The sequence below is a fragment of the Rattus rattus genome, chromosome 9 (assembly GCF_011064425.1).
Source record: "Rattus rattus isolate New Zealand chromosome 9, Rrattus_CSIRO_v1, whole genome shotgun sequence".
Classification (NCBI taxonomy): domain Eukaryota; kingdom Metazoa; phylum Chordata; class Mammalia; order Rodentia; family Muridae; genus Rattus; species Rattus rattus.
Genome location: NC_046162.1, coordinates 87,624,533 through 87,646,070, shown reverse-complemented (window position 1 = coordinate 87,646,070; position 21,538 = coordinate 87,624,533). Strand labels below are relative to the sequence as shown.

At 47.5% G+C, this 21,538-nt stretch overlaps 1 protein-coding gene across 4 annotated transcripts; it reads right to left on the bottom strand.

Annotated features, from left to right (window-relative positions):
- Positions 1-1,821: 1,821 nt before the first annotated feature.
- On the bottom strand, positions 1,822-20,769 carry Rad51d (RAD51 paralog D). Of its 4 annotated transcripts, none has more exons than XM_032913849.1 (10): positions 20,490-20,769; positions 20,138-20,199; positions 19,832-19,950; positions 13,939-14,020; positions 13,428-13,562; positions 12,821-12,916; positions 9,947-10,037; positions 9,776-9,846; positions 8,017-8,184; positions 1,822-2,349 (listed from the first exon to the last, which is right to left on the bottom strand). In XM_032913849.1, the coding sequence occupies exons 1-10, from the start codon at positions 20,569-20,571 to the stop codon at positions 2,338-2,340; spliced, it is 918 nt and encodes a 305-aa protein (XP_032769740.1). In that variant the 5' UTR covers positions 20,572-20,769; the 3' UTR covers positions 1,822-2,337. The 4 variants fall into 4 exon arrangements, with proteins under 4 accessions (XP_032769740.1, XP_032769741.1, XP_032769739.1 ...); XM_032913850.1 differs by lacking the exon at positions 1,822-2,349 and adding an exon at positions 2,602-2,624; XM_032913848.1 differs by lacking the exon at positions 1,822-2,349 and adding an exon at positions 6,330-7,851.
- Between the last annotated feature and the right edge of the window lie 769 nt (positions 20,770-21,538).

The following is a 21,538-nucleotide window of genomic DNA, read 5'->3' as shown; positions in this document are numbered from 1 at the left end:
GGAATCGGGTACGCGGCGGTCTAGAGGGCAAGCCTCCGCGAGCTCCCTCTGGCGGAGCTCGGGCGCAGGGCCGGGGCGGTAGCCCAGCAAGGTGTGGAGTCCACCAATCCCTTACGTGGTGACCTTGAACAAGTCCCTTAAGATCTCCAACTAGCTTTATAGTAAAGTTTGAATATTGATCCCTTGATTTCACGTTTCATCGTACGCGACAGACGACAGATTTCCAGTTCACAATGGAAGAACCCCAGACTCAATGTATTAAGTCTCTTGGAGATATTAAAAGCCAAGTCAGTGGCCATCATAACCTGTGTTTTCCTCCTTGGATAGGTTACTTTCACGTTAGGAAGGTAGTGGGCACAGCTGAGAAAGGTTGCAGTACAATGGAAAACGACTACTAAGAAACCACCCAGCCATCGCTCATAAGCTGTGCACCCTTTGGCAGGCTCTTAACCTTTCCAAATTCTTCCCCATCCCAGAAAGGCAGGTTGGGCCTTCGCATTAAATGAGATAATGCACAAAGGCCTTAGTAAAGCATAAAACACCAGGGTAGCATAGGGGTTCATTAGCCAGTGATCTAAGAAGATGCCTAGTCACGGAAGTCATATAAATGCTAATTCTTCTGGCTAGTGTCTAGTGACATCATTTTCTTATGTTTCAGGTCCCTAGAAGAGACCACTCACAGTTTTCCTGAGCAATTTGTATTTTTATTTATTCAATATTTTGGGGCTTTTGTACATACTAGGCAAGTGCTCTACCACAGTGCTACCCCTTGTATTTTAAAATAAGGACTATCAGAAGGGAACCGGAGCTAAAATATGTGTATCCATAGCCGACCATCACTTTATAAGCCCTTAGCTATTTCCAGTTCTCAGAACACCCCAGCAAGTTCTGTACTGTTATTTGCTTGTTATCAGCAAGGATCTACGTTTTAAGTAATTTTCAAGCTTCCACGCAGAGAAAAGCAGAGCTGGAATGTGAAACCATTTCTTTCTCCAACCTGGAGTGTATAGGGAGTCCCACCTTCTAGGGACCCCTGCCACCTGAATGTCCGCCCCTTGCCCCTTTCTCCTGCCTGCCTATCTCTGCAACTTTGCTTCGCTGCAGTTCCCTATGGTCTCTGCTTCTCTTGGGGCTTTTTCTTCCACAAAGGTGTGTATGTGTGTGTGTATATACGTATATCATCTTCTCCCTTCCCTCTCTGGTCCCTGTTCCCTTGATGGGCCAACAGTGTCCAGCCTTTTGTGTTTCTGAAATGGGTCTGAGCGCCGTGCTGAAGGCCCACGTTCTTCACCACACTGTCCATCTCCGGATATGAATTAGAGACACAGATATGTAATAGGTCCAAAACAGAAGTGAGAGGAGATCCAGACCTAGGATTTTTTTTTGGGGGGGGGGTCAGCTTAACTCAAAGCAGAGTGCCCAGTTTTGAAAGGAAGTGTACTTACCCCATCCCCCGCCCCTACCCCACCCCAGCCCCACCCCCATAGCCCCACCCCCCTATCCCCTTCGAACGTGATAACCAGGGCCTGAATTCATCCGACGGAAATCGTTTTCCCAGGGTCCTCCGGTCCATATTAGGGCTAAATCATCCGAGTGCTGCTAAATAATGGGCAGATCACTGGAGCGAGGCCTGGGAGCTCCTTTACCCACACCCCTCCTTTCTCCACCTTAGGCGTTATCACCCTCACAATTTTTCATCTTTATCGTGCCCTTCCGCAGAGGCATTCAATAATGTACCCATTGTGCGAGTAATCTGAAATCCTTTTCAGCGAGCAATAGTATTTAGTAGTAATAAAACACTAATTTGTCTACCAAGTGACATATTTATAGGAACTGTTTCCTTTGACATATTTTTATTATTTCTACTCATTTGCTAAGTACTTTCCAATACATATTTATGAAGCACACGCCTTTCCCCAAACAGCACTGAAAAAATAAATCACATTATTTCTTTTATTAGTAGCAGCAAGGTTTCAAAGTCCTAGTGCCCTGATTTCTGTTACTTCTGGCAGGCGCCAGAAGAACTAATAGTGATTGAGCACCTACTATGTGCCAGTCTCTCTGTGAAAGGCACTTTCCATAAATCATCTGTTTAACCCTAACCCCCTGAGATACACATTTTACCAATAAGGAAAGTGTAACTCCATATAGCATAGAGTTCTACCAGTAAAACAAACACATTATCTTGTCCAAGGGACTCTGCCAGGAGGAGTGCAGCAGGCTACTAAACCTGGGTCTTTCCTTGATTCCAAAGTCTTAAATCACCAGTCATGGGGCACTCTAACATCTCAGGATCTGACACTCCATAAAATCAGCCAGGTATGGTGGTGCATGCTTTTAATTCCAGTACTGGGGAGGCAAAAGGCAGGTGGATCTCTGTTCCTAGCTGCTGAGAGCACACATTTTTTTTTTTTTTTTAAAAAAAGGTTTACTTATAAGTACACTGTTAGCTGTGTTCGGACACACCAGAAGAGGGCATCAGATCTCATTACACATGGTTATGAGCCACCATATGGTTGGTGGGATTTGAACTCAGGACCTCTGGAAGAGCAGTCAGTGCTCTTAACCACTGAGCCATCTCTCCAGCCCTGAGGGCACACAGGCACACACCTTTAATCTCAGCACTTGAGAGTAAAAGATATATATATATATATATATATATATATATATATGGAGAGAGAGAGAGAGAGAGAGAGAGAGAGAGAGACATTAGTGGTGAATGTCTTTCTGTGTGTGCAGAGCTGGTTCATTAGCAATTAAAACCAGGACCTTAGACATGCTAGACAGTGCTCTACTACTGAACAACACCTGACTGGTAATATCCCTTGCCCTTGCTCTTATTAACACTAAGGGACTGGAAGGATGGCTCGGCAATTAAGAGCACTTGTTGATCTTGTGGAGGATCTGGGTTGAGTCTCCCGCACCTATATCATGGCTCACAACTACCTGTAACTCTAGTTCCAGGGATCCAACACTTTCCTCTGGCCTCCACAAGCACCAGGTACACACATGGTGCACATATCTACATGCAGGCAAAACACTCATATACATGAAATAAATAAATCTCTTAAAAGATAAAATTAATAAAACAAGCAAGTGAACAAGCAAAGCCAGCCGAACAGACACAGACCTACAATCCAAGCACTTTGGAGGCTAAAGCAGGGGACCTGAAGAGTCAAGGTCTCACTGGGTCAGACACCCGTCCTCCAAAAAATTAAAAATAAAAAATCGTATGTGTGCATGTGTGTACATATGTCTTGGTCTCTGTTCTATTGCTGGGAAGAGATACTATGATCAAGGGGACTCTTAGAAAGACATTTAATTGGGGCTGGCTTAATGTTTCAGAGGTTTAGTCTATTATCATGGTGGGGAGCTTGGCAGCACACAGGCAGACGTGGTGCTAGAGAAATAGGTGGAACCTATTTCTGGAACATCTGGAACCACAGGCAGCAGGAAGAGAGAGAAACTGGGCCTGGCTTGTGATGTTGAGACTTCAAAGCCTCCTCCCAGCAACACACTCCCTCCAACACCACCACACCTCCTATTTCTTCTCAAGAAGTGTCACTCACTAATGACTAAGCACTCAAATCTATGAGCCTATGGGGCCCATTCTTACTCAAACCACCACCATGTGGTGTTCAATGTATACACACATACATGTAATATAGAAGTATACATATTTATAATTTTAGCTATACATACACATAACCAACACAAAGAACTGGACAGCTGAAACTCTCTACCCAGACACCTCCAAGGCAGAATACAGCGAAAGCCTAGCAGGCTCCGCATATATCTGAATCCCTTATCTCCTCCTTGTCTCAGGCATGCGCAGAGCCTGCTGTTTTTCATCCAGCTTTCTTCCCCTCTAACCCTTCCGGCTCTCTTTCACACACACATGCTGTCTGCCTTCTCTGGAGTGTTTGTCATTCTGTCTTCCCTGGGGGACACCAGAAAGAGCTGATAAAGCGAATCTGTGAGCTAACATTTTTATGGTGAGCTCAGCTGAAAGGGAGTTGAGAGACGCAGCCTCCACTGTTGGGGCAAAATAGGAAAAAGAATTTTGTTAAAATATTTACATATTTTCAGCTGACAGCAGCAAGAGGTTGAGAAAAGAAGGTCTGGCATCGGATGCATTCAAGTTTAGACTCCCATGCTGTCGCTTAACATGTCCTAAAACCCCAACCATTTAGTCTGTAAAATGAAGAGATTCCCAGAACCACTCAGCTTGTCCTAGGTCCGCAGTGAGTCCTATGCTAAGATACTGAGCACACACACAAGCCCACCCACTGTCTAATTCCTCCACATAGTCTATCCCTAGTAGGACCACAGTAGGTGCTTCCAAAAAAACTCTATGGCTGTTTCTTGGTTGCTCCTAAGACTACCACTGAGGCACTGTGGTAGTTTGAATAGGCTTGGCCCCACAGTGTTTGAATGCCTGGCCCACAGGGAGTGGCACTATTAGGAGGTATGTGGCCTTGTTGGAATAGTTGTGGCCCTACTGGATGAACTATGTCACTGTTGGGGTGGGCTTTGAGATCCTATGCTCAAGCTCCATCCAGTGCAGTAAAGAGACCCTCCTTCTCGCTGCCCTAAGGTCAGAACATAGAACTCTTGGCTCCTCCAGCACCGTGTCAGCTTGCAGGTCGCCATTCTTCCCACAGTGATGATAACGGACTGAACCTCTGAAACTGTGAGCCAGCCCCAATTAAATGTTGTCCTTTATAAGAGTTGGCTTGGTCATGGTGTCACAGCAAGGCAAACCTTAACTGAGATAGGCACCATTTCCTTTTCCACTACTGAAACCAGACACATCACTTGAGGCAGTTCTGCACCAATGGGACACAGTCATTAGGAAGCTCTGAGTTTTCCTTGTTCTTCACAGGACACAAGGAGATGAGCCCTTCCCTGACCGTAGATATTGTCTTCTATGGCCTAATGTTTACAATGGCTACAGCCAGATTTTAATGAAGGCAACAAGCTTGAAGATAAAACTAACAGAGAAGAGAGGACGGAGAAGGAAAAGCCACGGCTTCTCCATACTGGGCCACTGCCATCGACCAACCTTGGCATCACATTCTCAGGGATGAGTAACCTTCCTTTTGTTTTTTGGTTCTTTTTTTCGGAGCTGGGGATCGAACCCAGGGCCTTGCGCTTCCTAGGCAAGTGCTCTACCACTGAGCTAAATCCCCAACCCATGAGTAACCTTCCTTATCATTGATGCCTAAGTGGGGTTGTGTTACTTGCTAGGGAACGCAACCTCAATAATACATGGTGTGTTTTTTTTAATCTTGTCAGGAAAGCTCAACTTCCTAACTTGAGACCATCAAGTGCTATCGCATAGTAGGCATTTAACGTTAATTTTGTCTAATTTCAAACAGACACACAATGACCTCCTTGTATCACGTTGAAAGATGAAAGACTGTAGGGACCTAATGGCCATCTACATCAAGAGAGAAACAATCCTACATCGCTCTCTTAATTTTTTCTAGTTCTGAGGATCAAATCTAGAGCCTTGCCTATGCTAGACAAGCATTCTACCACTGATGTATACCCCTAGGCCACCCTTTGATATCTCTAAAACGCATTAAAGCCACTCACTCACACACTCCCACAAATGCAGAAAGAATGAGAGAAGAACAGACACAGGAGGCCTTCAGTTCTGCCACTGGAACTGTCACATTTAAAGCTTTGGGTTCCTTCTCTTAACAAAATGGGATGGGAGCTCGGTGTGCATCTCAGTGGTGGAAGCTTTGCTTAGCACATGGAACAACCCACTGTGGGGTGTGTGTGTGTGTGTGTGTGTGTGTGTGTGTGTGTGTGTGTGTGTATCCAGACTAAATGCTCAATGATCCTTATGGGTCTCTCATACTGTTGTTTTACAGTTCTCAGTCACGTACGAAGCACTTGAACTCACCACAGACAGGATACAGGGCAGAGCAGGCAACCAGGCTCCTCCTTGAATACCAGGGCCCTTAACTCAAAGTGGTTCCCTGCAAAGCCGCACTAAGAAACTGAAACATTCCACGAGTGCCCTTGACTAATTTGGTGCCATCTGCTATGAGATCTCGATGCCCCAAGAGCATCAGGAGTGGCCTGACTTGCTTTCCCTAGTTTAATGTATTGCTTGTCACTAGGGTTACAGGAACCCACCAACCAACCAGTCATGGTGTAGATACCAAAGACTGGTGTCCCCCATGGAAGACAGTGTGAGAGTTTAAGTCCACCCACTTTGTTGTTCACACAGACACTCCACACCTCTGTCATTCATTCCCCATCCTTCAGATCTATTTCTACCCTTGCTAGACCCATCACCTATAAATGTCTTATTTTCTTCTTTGTTAGATTTTTTTATTATCATGTGGGAGGGGGTATAGATAGGCCATAGTATATATGGACTGTAGGAGGACAACTTGCAAGAGTCACATCTCTCTTGCCCTTATGTAGGACCCAGGGATTGAACTTGGGTCGTCAGGCTTGGCGGCAAGCATCTTTATTTACTGAGCCATCCCACTGGCCCTAAATATCAGGTCTTGTAACTGTGTTTCCTCTTTCCTTCAGCTAAGACACGAGTAATTGTACAACAGGCTCTCTAACCAAGCATGACCTTCCTGTAAAAACTCTGCTCCATAAACAATCCAGATCATTTCTCCCTGCCTTTTATTTTCCATTCCCTGGTCCCATCCTCCCCTTTCAGCCAGAGTTATGACTCTCAGATGGATGGCCACAGTGTTGGTAACAGACAGAGGGTTATTTTATTCACTGAGACACGAGGCTGTGGTACAGCTGGCAGGACGAGAGGTGTAATTATACTGCATCTTAGAGCCACCAGCAATGAATTTCTGTATAAAAGACTAGATTTGCCATGTATTATTTACGCTGGCATCAATTTTCCCAGCTGGCTCTATTTACTGTGCAAATTCTCCTGTGTCTGTTTATGGGTTAGGCCATGGTTCAGCACCTCTGGTTACTCTATACTGAGGAAGCACCCCACAGGGCACCATGCATATGAAACAAGTGTCTGGCTCACTGGGAGCAGGTCATATCCTTCCTCCCTGGTAAATTATATCCCTGGGACAGCAGCGAGCTATGGCTCACCTCTCAGGGTGAGGTATGTAGGTGTGTGAAACCCAGTCGGCAAGCAGGGAAGGAAGCACTCTCATTCTCTGGGAGTCCCACTGCAGAAACTGAAAAACAACTTCGGGGGAAATCAGGTGGCTTTAGGGCTCAGAGGGCCTCCTTGTTTACATATTTTAAGAGTAGGACAAGCATAAAGAAAGAGGTTTACATTTCGGAGGTTGTTTCTACTGAGTAGCTCCCAGACTAAGGAAGTGCCATCTTGCAGATGGGAAAACAGAGGCCAAAATGAATGGGGGATGGGGGAGCAAAGACTTCCTCCCCAATTACTGTGTGAGGGATGGGTTTAGGAGCCAATGGTGACACACAGGACCACGAAGCTATTCATGTAGGTAGTACTGTGCTTCTTCAGTGAGGCCTCAAGCTAGGTTGACATTAACCCACACTGGAGACCTTCAGTGGATCCAAAGGCAACTTGAGACCCCAATGGACTTCTAGGTCTCTCCTACTGCAGTATCCTCTGGCCAATGGCTCCAGAGATCCCAAACAGTGACACTAAGGGAACTGAGGCTTGTCTTCTGATGAGCCTGAGACATCTGCACTGCTGGGTCCCATGTGGCAGCGGACAGCAGCTGCCTGGGAAGGAAAGCTGTGAGGGCCTTGAGACTGTCCCTTTCCCAGTCAACTGTGTCACGTCTGTTTGCCAGGCAATTCTGGGCTCTGCTCCTCAGTCCCCAATGTCCCAATGTCTATCACCTCCTGCAGACCCGTTGGCTAGAAGAAGAGATAGGAGAGGGGTAGGCAGAATTAAGCAATCTACGTGGTTGGCTTTTGTTTCAGGGTTTCTGCATCAAAGATTCCTCCAATGAGATACATGTGAGCATGGAAACCACTCTCACCAGGGCCCGAGATCTCTGGCATCCCCTTGGTTTGGCTCACCTGGCGGGGAGACTTGATCAGACGTACTGTGCGTTGGCTGTGGCCTAGTGTTCCAGCTCCCTCAAAGACTTCCAGGAGAATCCGGGTACTGGGCACAAAGCTCCAGGAGCGTCCAAGGGCAGGTTTGAATCTTCTACTGTCCCTGTCTCGAGTCAAGTGGTTGGTTACCTGCAGGAACGGACATAGATCCATGATGGAGTACCAGGGACACCTGTTCCTCCAGCTTCCTTTTACAGACAGGAAGTTTGACTTATGATTCTCCCTAGTGGTATAACTTATAGTTGAATCTAGAACTACAACCTAGGTTTCCTGACCTGCACTCGACTTTCCACCAAGCCTCAGTTCGTTAGGCCTGATATCAAATGTGGGACACGGGGACCTTCTTTACTTACTCTTTCCTAAAGTAGAGCCAGTATTGTTAATTGTGCATGTCACTTGTGCATGTCACTGGCATCCTGAGAACAGTGTAGCCAGCCCTTTGGGTCTGGAGTGTGTTTGGATATGGGGAAGAGAGAAAGTTTTGGATGAGGAGTCCCAGCCTGGGACTAGTCTTAAGCAGGTCACCCACTGAGGCACCCAAACGCATAGCAACTATGGCTCCTTCCATACTTTCTATGCCAGAGACTGACCCCCAAGTACCCACAAACACCCAGAAGACAGTAGGTGGAGGCCCAGGACCCTGGTCCTTTTACACTGCTTGCAGGTGCACAAATTAGTATAACATTCCTCAAAACTGGACGAGCTAGATATTTAAAGTACATGGAGTTGGGCGTGGAGGTGTGCGTCTGTAGTCCTGGCTCCTCAGCCCCTCAGGAGCAGTCTAGGGATTTGAGGCCAGCCTGAAAGCCTAGTAAGACACTGTATCAAGAACATACGCTAACATACAGGCAGCCCTGACACAATAATTATACTCCTTTAATTCCAGCACACGGGAGGAAGGAACAGGTGAATCTCTGTGAGTTCAAGGCCGGCCTGGTCTACAGAGGGAGTTCTAGGACAGTCAGGGTTATGTAGAGAGACCTGTCTCAAAAAGGTCCCCATTAGTTTTAATTAAATGTATATACATATGTTTGCATTTGGGTATTTGCACAGGTGCCCATGGAGACAAGAAGAGGGCACTGGGTCTCCTGGAGCTGAAGTTACAAGTGGTTGGGGCCCCCAAACTTCCTTTTTAAACTTTTTTTCTTTCAAAGCTGGTAGTGGCACATGCCTTTAATCCCAGCACTTGGGAGTCAAAGGCAGGAGGATTTCTGAGTTTCAAACCAGCCTGGTCTACAGAACAAGTTTCAAGACAACCAGAGCTGCACAAAGAAACCCTGTCTCAAAAAGCCAAGTAAACACACACACACACACACACACACACACACACACACACACACACACACACACACACACACACACACACACACACACACACACACACACACACACACACACACACACACACACACACACACACACACACACACACACACACACACACACACACACACACACACACACACACACACACACACACACACACACACACACACACACACACACACACACACACACACACACACACACACACACACACACACACACACACACACACACACACACACACACACACACACACACACACACACACACACACACACACACACAAAAGGCAAGGTAGTAACACCTTTCTGACCTGGGTTCAGTGTTCTGTCCTCCCTCTTAAGGGCTATTAAGTTCCAAACTGACTTAAGAGAAACAGAGAGCTAGAAATTACCACCACTGCCACACCCAGGTCCCGGGCCAGGATCTTGAGCTCTCGGGCCAGCTGCATCATCAAGGCCAGGCCTGGGGAAAGGAACAAACAGGAAGGACAGCAGAAGGCCAAGGGACAGGGCTGGGAGGTTAAGGCCCCATCCTGTCCCCAGGCTCTCCTCTCGTTCCTCACCTTCCCTCTGCTGACCTCCCAGAAGTGGGGCAACCACTGCAGTGACAGAATCCACAATCACAACCTTCACAGTGCCTGAAGAAGCTGTCGCCTGTAGGAATGGGAAAAAGGAATTATCACCAACCAATGACCTCTAGGGCCTGCCCTGGGCAAGCTTCTCTATTAGAAGGTGGAGGCCAGTGGGATGGCTCAGCAGACTGCAGGTTGCAGCAAGGCCAGAGAACCTAGGGTCGGGGTTGGGGATGTGGGGTGATTCCTAGAACCCAAGGAAAGGTGGAAAGAGAGAACCAACATCAGAGAGTTGGCCTGCCCCTCACGCAGCACGCTCGCACACAGCCTGAAGTTTAGACTGAGATGGTGGTACACGCCCTTAATCCTAGCACTTGGGAGGCAGAGACACATCTGAGTTCCAGGATGGCCAGGGCTATACTGAGAAACTGTCTCAAAAAAAATCCCCAAACCAAACAACCAAACCAAAAGGTTAACCCTCAGATTAAAAAAAAAGAAGTTGGTCATAAACTTTTTCCAACCAAATACAGCTGTACGGGCAGACCTCCCTCAACCCATTCATAAGTCTAACAGACTCCAGTAAATTGAGTAGACAGAGAAGGTTTAAGTCAGGACACTACAAACACTCATTCAGGAATCCCCATGCCCAGGGTACTGTTAACCCCTTCTTTTCTGAATCCCCTCAGTGCTGCTTACTTCCACTTCAAGCTCCCAAGCTGCTTTTGCTGAAGACTGACACTCTCCACGAAGGAGCCCAGGGCCTGGGGCATGCTGGCCAACATCCTAACACTGAGCAACACCCTTAGCCTTTAGACTTCTTGGTATTTCCATCCCTAGATCTAACCTCCTAAGCCCTCCTCGCCCATAGCTACCATGGCTCCAAATGAAGCCAGCTGTTTCTCTAAGAGCCCGATGCCATTTCTCAGACAATAATCTGAGGCTGCACACTCGTGAGCACTGTCGCAGCTTCTCTGGATCCATGCCGTCTTCCACACTTCCTTCACTCCCTCTCTTACTTCTCAGATCCTGACTCTGCTATTCGTGTTGTGTGGTTTCCACTGCCCACTGGCCAGAGCCTTGGCTATTTGCATTTCTGTTCTGCATTCTGTGTGCCTTAATTCCAGCCCGGGACTGTGTCAATCATTCAGCCTCCAACTCTTCGCCCATTACCGGGACGGCAGAAAAGGGAGAAGGTAAAACCATCCAGCTTAGGCCCCCATCACCCGTGTCCTGTTGAATGGCACAGCAAGTCCTTTGCTGCTCTTGGAGAAAACCTGAGTTTGATTTTCAGTGCGCACACAATAGCTCACAACCTTCTGTCACTCCAGTTCCAGTGGAATCAAATGCCCTCTTCTGGCCTCCAAGGGCACCAGGCATATACATTCGTACACATAGAATAGAATTTAAAAGCCTTAGAACAAGTTTTAAATTAAAAAAAAACAAACAATAGTAACAACAACAACAACAACAACAACAAATCAGCCAAATGCCATTTTAAAATCTCCTTCTCCTTTTCTTCTAAACATTAGTCTGAACATGTTCAGGTACTGGGTAGAAATCTCCTGACATCAGTGATAAGCCCAGCCCCTGGTTCAAGATACCTATAGAGATGACTTGTTTTTGGCCAACTTTGTCTGGAGGAGTATCTCAGTATATATTTGCCTAACATATATCCTGGATTAGATCCCTAGCATCATAATAAAAAGTGTTTGTTTGTTTGTGCACATGAACACATACTCATGATGCAACACTTGGAGTCTGTGGACAACCTGAAGAAGTCAGTTCTCGCCTTCTACCATGAGGGTCCTGGGACTCAAACCTGGGTTCTAAGAATTAGCAGCAAGTGCCTTTATCTATGGATAAAGGTCCTTATTATTACAGTTAAAAACAAGCAAACAACAAAAGAAACCTGGCTAACTGAATGTAAGAAGAGGGAGCCTACTAGCAGTCCTAGAGTATGTTTCTCTTCTTAATAAAAGGGAAGAGATAATTAAAAAAAATAAAAACATTTATCACTTAGTTGCTTGACTATGGAATCTAAGTGGATGTGTACAAAATGTTTGGGACTACAGCAGCCATTTGCCAATTCTGAGGGGAAGAGCAGGAGACACTGGACGCAGTGCCAACCTCTAGTCTCACAAAGGACAATCAGATTGTCTCAGGAGTCAAGCCTCCTAGTCAGATATGGTGAAGTATGTACCTTTAATCTCAGCACTCAGGAGACACGGCAGGGAGATCTTTGTAAGTCCCCAACCTGCCAGAGCTATATAGTGAGACCCCCATATCTCCCTCTCTCTCTCTCTCTCTCTCTCTCTCTCTCTCTCTCTCTCTCTCTCTCTCTCTCTCTCTCTCTCTCTCTCTCTCTCTCACACACACACACACACACACACACACACACAATGTTTGTGAGGTTGTTTGGTTGGTTGGTTTGGTTGGTTTTGAGACTGGGTTTCTCCATGTAGTCCTCGGCTGCCCTGGAACTCACTCTGTAGACCAGGCTGGCCTCGAACTCACAGAGACCTGCCTCTACCTCCTTGGGCACTGAGATTAAAGTCATTCGACCCGACACCTAGCACAAAAGTTTTTCTAATTGATTTCAGTGAGTAAAAGTGAAGACAACATAACCCTGGACTTAAGAAGCTCACTGCTGTCCAGGGCTGGTGAGCCTGTAACAAGGAAGCACACGAATTAAGTGCCAAGGAATTCCACCTAGGGGTTAAGGGTGTGCATGTGCAAACACCGCTGGAGATGTTACTCTCAGTGGACACATGCACGCCAAATATAGTCTGTGGTCAGACACCTGCCCCATACAGGCGACACCTGGCTATCTGGGTAGAGCAGAAACAGGCAGATCGGCAAGCTCACCTGCTGGGCCATGGTGCCCCTAAGGTCCTGCAGCGTGTCTAACATCTGGAAGATGTCAAATGAATGCACCACCTGTATCCTCTGGAGAGCACTTGCCTGAGGGGTGAGAGAGAGAAGCAGGAACTTGGAGAGGGGAATCCCGGAAAACCATAAAGAGTAATCATAAAGCTGAAAGGACAAAGAGGCAATTAGACACAGTGCTGGCATCCAGAATGGCAAATGGATTTTGCCTAATGGGCTGGATCTCACAGTGGTGACTACCTGGGTGCTGAGCTGTAAGACACTCGGAATTCAGCAGGAAGGACGGATATGATTGATTAGTGATGCCTGCCATGCCCAAGAAATGGACTGGAAACACAGATGCTAGGTGTTTGCTTGCTCTGATTTAAGGTACGCAAGGCCTTAAAGTTCCTGGAGAGTCAGTGTGGGTGGCAGCCAGGCTGGGACGGTGACATTAACATGAACAGCTTTAGGAATGCAGAAAACCTCCAGGTTCAAAGCGAAAATGAGACCCACAGGCAGTGTACAGGGTCCCCCGTACAATGTACAGGGTCATGAGGTCTCCTAGCACCAGGATTTTTAGGACCCCAGACACCCTGCCCCTTACCTGTTTCTCCTCATCTTGGGTTCTAGCTTGTAGTAGCTGGAGGAGGCGGGATGCTGTCATTCCTCCATTGGAATCCACATACAGTACATTCTGTTGCAGGCTGTGGGCCACATTTGCAGCCACACAGAGACACACCTTCAGAGACAAGATGGGGTGCTGGAGAAGAGGGAGGGCCACTAGGCAGCTCCCCATCACATCCTGCCCAGATTCCAACAACATACACTTGCCAAGGCCATACCCATTCTCAACACCCATCTGGTCGGTTCTGACCTCAAAACAGGCAAGGACACCTGCAAGTACCCTCCCCCACCAGGAATCCAGAACAATGCACCCCCTTCCCCCAACCCTTCCCCTCTCCAAGGAATCCAGGACAATGTACCACCTCTCCCAACCCTCCCCCCCCAAGGAATTTAGGAAAATGCACCCACCTCCTCCCAACACTCCCCCCCCAAGGAATTCAGGACAATGCACCTACCTCCCCCAACACTCCCCCGCTTGGACCCATGAGTACCTGAGTTTTGCCACTACCTGGGCCACCCACAATTTCAGTCAGCTCCCCAGTATAGAGGCCAGCATCAAGTAGTTTGTCCAGGCTGATAGCAGAAGAGGAGAGGATGGGGGATGGTCAAAAAGAAGAGAGAAGAAACTTCATTCAACACGAAGATAAGGTTGGAAAGTAAACCAGGCAGGGTGTCATATGCCTTTTATCCCGCCATCAGGGAGGTGAGGTCAACAGTGACATGAGACCCTGGCTCCAAAACAATAAACAAACAAACAAAAAACCAATACGTATGTATGCAAATATGTATGTATGCATGCATGCATGCATGCATGATCTGCACAGGACCAGGTCTGAATTTTGTGCTACAAGCTATTCCAATGCTTGACCATCTACCTCCCTCCGTAACTCCACTTCATCTATATGTGTGTGTGTGCCTGCGTGTGTGTGTGTGTGTGTGTGTGTGTGTGTGTGTGTGTGTGTGTGTGTGTGTGTGTGTGTGTATGTGTTGGTTTTGTTTTTTTGATTTTTTTGGTTTTTTTGGAGAAACAGCTTAAAGGTGATGGTGGAGTGCTTGCTTAGCATAAGCAAAGCCCAGAGTTCAGCCTCTAGTGTCAAGGAAGAAAAGAGAAAGAGGCTGGGGAAAGTTGGCACTCACTAATGGAGAGTCTTGTAATCCATGAACACAGACCAGACGTCTCTGCATTTATCTGGGTCACCTTTGATCGTCGTCATCAGCATTTCTAATTTACAGCACACAAATTCTACCCGGGCTTTGTCGGTTTAGACCCGAGTATTTCACTTTCTTAGACGCAGCAGCAAATGGCACTGCCTTTTTAATTTCAGTTTTCACGTGTTCATCGTGAATTCAAAGAAATGCAATTGATTTTTATGTGTTGATTTTGTATTCCCAGACCTTGCTAAACTCGCTTATTAGTTCTGGGAGTTTGTAATTATTTTTTATTTGCTTGTGTTTGTCTGCCTCCCTCATCTGGTAGGAACACTCTGGGGCCTTTACCCCTGTTATATCATCTCCAGTATTAGCACAAAGCTGAAAATCCCCTGAAGGCAGCCAGGAAATGTTACTGAAGAGAAGGACCAGTGCTTTGACTGTCAAAACCCTAGCTGTGCAAGCTTTGAGATGAACCTCAAAACATGCCCACTTCCTAACCCCAGTTCTGCCCCTGAACCACCATGAAGCAGGTCACTGCCCTCCATGCTCCGCCCAGGACAGGAACTGAAATTTCTGTTGCAGCCTGGACCAATGCCTGACCATGCGTCTCTCTGACTCGGCATTACCAATCATGGACTGCGGGCCTCTGAAGAGGTCCCTGATGACCAACTATAACCTATCAGCATATGACAAGCAGCAATCAGTCACTACTCTACCTATTCTAACACAGCAGTCACAGGTTCCTGCCAGTCAACACACTCCGGTTCATATACCAACCGCCCTGAGGCTTCTTCGAACATGGTACATTCTGTGTCTGTTTAATAAGCATCTACTTAGTAAGTCTCCAGCCTCAGCTTCTGAATCCTATTCTCCTGGAGACACGGGAAGCCCAGTTCCATCACAGCAGCTCCTCTCGGCCTGTTCTCCCAGGGTGGGGCCAGAGCAACTGCATCAGCAACGCGGGTCAGAGATTCTGCTCTGGAAGTTTAAGCCCCATCCAGGAGGGGGCTGATGTAATGGCTCAGTCAATAACAGCGCTTGTCTAGCAAGCATGGGGAACCTTAGCTTGATCCCCAGAACCTACATAAAAAGCTGAGTGTGAGTGGCTGGCTGGAGAGGTGGCTAAGCAGTTGGCTCACAACTACCCAGGGTATCTGCTACCTCTAGTCTCTACAGGCCCCTGCATACATGTGCACACACAGGTACATATTCATGCTAATTAAAGTAAAATTTAAAAAGAAAAGAAGCCAGCTGTGGTGGTGTACACTTATCTTTTTATTTAATTTTTTAAATTTTATTCTATTTTATTTTTTGATCTTTTGGGATAGGGTTGTCCTGGAACTCACTCTGTAGACCAGGCTGGCCTCACACTCAGAGATCTGCCTGCCTCGGCCTCCGCACTGCTGGGATTAAAGGCAGTGGTGTGCATTTATGATCCCAGTGGTGGGAATGCTGAGGCAGGGGATTCCCTGAGGCTCACAGGCCAGAGAACCTAAGCTATTTAACTAGTCCCAGGCCCTGCATCAAAAACAAAGTATGAAGGCTAGAGAGATGGTTCAGGGGTTAAGAGCGCTCACCCTGCTCTTACAGAGGACCAGGGTTCAATTCCCAGCATTCACATTGCAGTTAATAACCCTCTGTAGCTCCAGTTATTGGGGGGAGGGTGCAGTGACAACGTCTGATACCCTCTTCTGACTTTCAAGGGCACCGGGAATGAATGTGGCACGCAGATAGACACGCAGCCAAAATACTCAAACACATGAAAATAAGAACTATAAATAAACATGGTCCCTAAGGAATGACATCTGCTGTCATTTGACATCCATGTCTACATGTACATGAACAGATACATATGCACACAGAGAGAAAGACAGAGGGACATGGGGTCTTAACTTAGGCTGACCTTGAACTCCTGGCATCAGATAATCTTCCTATCTCAGCCTCTTAGCAGCTGGGACTAGGCACACAGCCCTGCACCCAGCTTCCAGAGGAGTTTTCAAAAAGTAGCCTCTATCAGTAATTGTCTGGAGTCACCAGGAGCATCAAAAAAAACGTCAAAAGACTGCTTGTATCCCCTCCTCGGTGATTCCAGTCTACAGACAAATTTGGAAAACACTGTTCTTGCTGGATTAAATAAAAGTTCTATTGGCAGGACCCAAGAGTGACTATTTCTTTCTTTCTTTTTTTTTTTTTAACACTTTGCAAATAGTCATAGGGAAGAATGAATCACTGGTTTTGACTCCAGTTAAGAACCCATCACATGACAGGTTGTAGTGGTGCACACCTATAATCCTAGCACTCCAGAGGCAGAGGCAGAGGCAGGCGGATCTCTGAGTTTGAGGCCAGCCTAGTCTACAAAGTGAGTTCCAGGACAGCCAGGGCTACAGAGAGATACTCTGCCTTGGAAAAAAAACAAAGCAAAAACAGAGAACCCATCACACAGGGGGTGGGGCTAGAGATGGCTTCGGCAGCTAAGACTACTTGCTACTCTTTGTTTTTTTTCTTTCTTTCTTTTTTTTTTTTTTTTTTTTCCGGAGCTGGGGACCGAACTCAGGGCCTTTCATGCTAGGCAAGCGCTCTACCACTGAGCTAAATCCCCAACCCCTACTTGCTACTCTTGAAGAAGACTTCAATTTGGTTCCTAATACCAGGTTGGCCTTGAACTCGTAGAGATCTGCCTCCTTCTGCCTTCCAAGTGCTGGGATCATGCCCAGCAAAAATAAAATCTTAAAAAAAATAAAAATAAAAAAATCAGCTGCATACTGGGCTGAGGGCACTGGGCTGAGGCCCCGCCTCCATGAAACACTTCCAAAACTGCCTCCTAAAGGACTTTCCTAGCATTTCCACCCCTGACTCCTCCTCCTGCTTCCGGAGCTGAGCCCCTACCACAACAGGACTGCCTAGAAGGCAGAGGTCTCTGGGACTTCTCCCCACCTTTCCCACTAAATTTCCCATCAGCTATTCTTCAGTCACTCATTCAGACACCTTGCCCCATGTTTCCTAAAAACCTTCTTCCAACAGAGATGGATCCCCGCCCTCCACCCCATCTACCGCATCCCCCCTCCCCGTGTGCTCGACCACCCTGCAAAGATTTACAGTGCACCTCAGCACTCCAAGAAAGCCCACAACACAGGACCCTGTTTAATCGGTCTAATGCGTGCTAATCGCAAGTTTCACTAACTTGGCCTACAGCCTCCAAAGTTTCAGAGTTACACCTACTAGGTAGGCACAACACACTGGAGCAAAGTCTAAAATCTAGCAAACCACCTTTAAAAAAAAAAGATTTATTTACATACGTATGTGAGCACAGTGTCATTCTCTTCAGACACACCAGAAGAGGGCATTGGATCCCATTACAGATGGTTGTGAGCCACCATCATGCATTTGCTGGGAATTGAACTCAGGAAACTCTGGCAAAGCAGTCAGTGCTCTTAACCGCTGAGCCATCTCTCCAGCCCCCGCAAACCACCACCTTTGATTCTTCAAATCTACACCCGATCTCACAGTAAGTCTCTTCTCATGTCTCTCCTTCAACATGTCTTCCACGGTTACAAACCCTGGATCAGACTTACACACCCCAAACCAGCAGCACCAGATCCCTGCTTGGCCTCTCCTGTGTCCTGCACCGCCATGCCCCGTAGCTTACAAATGCTTTCACAGTGGCCTCTCACCTCCAAGCAGACCTCAGAACAGTCCGCTGGAATTAAGGTAAGACACTGAGCCCCACTCCTACAAAGAGCATCTGCATGCGTCTGGCACCCAGTAGGCACTCAGCCAACGCTTGATGGATTACAAACACAGACCCCCAACCAGTGAGAGCAAGCACCAGGCTGTACGGACCTTGCCAAGAGAATGTGTTATGGAAACAACAAGGGCCAGACCAATCCGAAGACCTTTGTGATGGCAGTGTTATTCATCAAACTCTGCACAAACAGGCAGGGAGAGAGGTCAGACACGCTTGGCCAGAAAATGCCAGTTGTCTTCCAACTCTTTCCCAACCGGAACAACAGGGCACAATGTAACTGCTCATTTCAGAGAGCCATGCCCATTTCCCGCCGCTGCCTCATATGGCAAAGGCAACAAGGTTCTGGATTAGATAACCCTGGGCTCACCTTTCCTGGCCCCTTTCTTAAGCTAACCACAAGGGAGGTCAATCATTTCTAACATCCATAAATAACCTAGGGTGGCAGTTTCTCAACCAGTGGGTCACAATCCCTTTGAGGATTGCACAACCCTTTCACAGGGGTGGCAGATCTTGCTTATTAGATATTTACACTATGATTTACAACAGTAGCAAAATTACAGTTAGGAAGTAGCAAGGCAATAATTTTATGGTTGGGGGTTATCACAACATGAGGAACTGGATTACAGGGTCACAGCATTAGGAAGGTTGAAAACCACTGGCCTAGGGTCAGCGCAAAAGCGCTAACTCCCAGGAACTCAATTCTGCCCAGGTCTCACTTGCTTTATTCTGGGCTCTTTATCACGGGCTCTACTGAATAATGGGATATTAATGACATCTTTTGTTATAGGACAGTGGCTTTTCCCTGGGGAAAGTTAGCTTGTAGGAGATACTGAGTCACATCTGGAGACAGTTTTTGATTGTTGTAACTGGGGGCATCTTGCCATCTGGTGCCTAGAGAGTAGGGACGCTGCTAAATGTCTCTCAATGCACAGGACGGCTCTATCTCAGCAAATAATTAGTTGCCCATCAAGTATCAATAGTGTTGAGGCTAAGAAACTCTATAGTTGGGCTGGAGAGATGGCTCAGAGGTTAAGAGCACTGTCTCTGGGCTGGGATTTAGCTCAGTGGTAGAAAAGGCCACCTAGGAAGCGCAAGGCCCTGGGTTCGGGTCCCCAGCTCTGAAAAAAAGAACCAAAAAAAAAAAAAAAAAAAAAAAGCACTGTCTGCTTTTCCAGAGGTCCTGAGTTCAATTCCTAGCAACCACGTGGTGGCTCACAACCATCTATAGAGTGATCTGATGCCCTCTTCTGGTGTGTCTGAAGACAGCAACAGTGTACTCACATACACGAAATAAATAAAATCTTAAAAAAAAAGAAAAGAAAAGAAAAGAAAAGAAACCCTATAGTTTTACTCTTAAGGGAAAAAAAACCTCAGGAGTCCGCATGCCTGCAGATTCCTCTACAGCTCCAGGCGGCCCTCACTGGCCCTGTCCTCTGTAGCCTCAGCACGAGACTCTGTTTTCACCTTGTCCAGGTTCACATACAAACCTTCCGATGCCGGTGGACAGGATGGCAGTGGAAGTCTTCAGTTCCTCATAGAGATCTGCACCATTTAAGGGGAAAGCCGAGAACTGCGCCAGCAACACTCTCCTCAGGGCAACCAGGGCCTGCCAATAGGGCGGACACTCAGGTTCCAGATTGATCAGACTGCCCCTAAGAGCAGCTGCTCCGCAGAGCACTTCAGGTTCTAGAGCCCCCCCCCCCCTTTAACAATTCCTAGGAACTCCGATCCTGCAGAGTGGGGAGCAGCTCTGGAAGACCGGTTGGAGTGGAGTTTGCCAATCGCGAGCTCACCTTGTAGGACAGACCACACTTCTGGGCTACCTCCTCCAAGTCAGCAGCTGCCAGGTCTGCCACTGGAAAGAGAGCAGCAAGTGCAAGTGATTCGCAACCGGAATGGCTTAGCCTTGCCTTGCTTGCCTTTTCCTCAGTTATGAAATGGGATTAAGGTCTTATTCTACTTCCAATCTGCACGCAGGCCCTGATGCAGGACCCGGCAAGGAGCCCAGCACTCAGTAAAATCCTCTACCTCGGCTCCCGCGAAGCAGCTTCCCCAGTAAGTCAGAGGAGGAGTGTAGCCCCTCCGGTTAGAGCAAAAAGCCCCATACGTGTATCGAGACCCCCGGGGTTGTGCCCATGAGGTCACCTGTTTTGATCTTTCGGCCCCTCAGAAGCTGGACGATCTCCTCGGTGAGGCCCGGGCACAGCCCTGCCCTGAGCATGCCCATATTCCCTGCAAACCCAGGACGCCCTGGGGGCTGTCTGTCACGTGGGCGCCCGCCGAGTCCCCCACTCTAGGCATTCCTCAGTTCCACTTAAGGAAAAGGTCCTCCCGTGCTAGCGAGGGACGAGGGGGCGGGAAAAGGATGCAGGTCGGGGAGAGGGACAGGAACGCTTTCCAACTCCTCGGACTCCAGCGCCCTGGGCCCGCCCCCTCCCGGCCGACGCTTCCGGGTTCCGCGTCTGGAGCGTCTTTTGTGGGCCAGGCCTGCAGCGCCATCTCCTGACCACGAGGGCAAACGCGGCAGCCCCGTTCAAGCTGCAGAGCTGCGCTGGTCACTCACTGCTAACACACATGCTAACACACAAACACACACACACACACACGCACGCACACGCATAGACACAGACACAGATACACACACACATACACACCCTTCCAATGAGTGTCTCTTGTGTAACAGCCTCTATTTGCAAAGTTAGGGGACACTCTCACTCTACTAATTCAATACTTATTGAGGGAAGCAACCCTGACTTCTAGTGGCATTCATGTTAGGGAGTCAATGAAAAGGAACCAATTCAGATTACAGATTGTATGATCGAGATGAGATCCAAATTTATTGTTTTATCTTATGTATGTAGATGTTGTGCCTGAGTGATGTCTATACACTCCTTGCATCCCTGGTGCCCAAGGCAGCCAGAAGAGGGGGTCAAATTCCCCTGGACTGGAATTACAGACGGTTGTAAGCCACCATATGGGTGCTGGTCTTCTGGAAGAGCAGTCTGTGCTCTTAACCACTTAACCATTTCTCTAGCCAAAGGTTTCCCAAAGGTTTTAATGGGAGTAGGGGAATGCTTGAGTATATAAAATATATTTTTTTTCTTTTTTTTTCTGGAGCTGGGGACCGAACCCAGGGCCTTGTGCTTGTTAGGCAAGCGCTCTACCACTGAGCTAAATTCCCAACCCCCTTATAT

Bases quoted from the DNA above. Each gene is read 5' to 3' on its own strand.
- Rad51d (XM_032913848.1), bottom strand. From the start codon at position 20,571: ATGGGCATGCTCAGGGCAGGGCTGTGCCCGGGCCTCACCGAGGAGATC. The intron at 20,200-20,489 runs GTGACCTCATGG...CTCTCTTTCCAG, and splicing joins GGGCCGAAAGATCAAAACAG to TGGCAGACCTGGCAGCTGCT. The intron at 12,917-13,427 runs GTAAGGGGCAGG...CTCACCCCTCAG, and splicing joins CCCAAGATGAGGAGAAACAG to GCAAGTGCTCTCCAGAGGAT.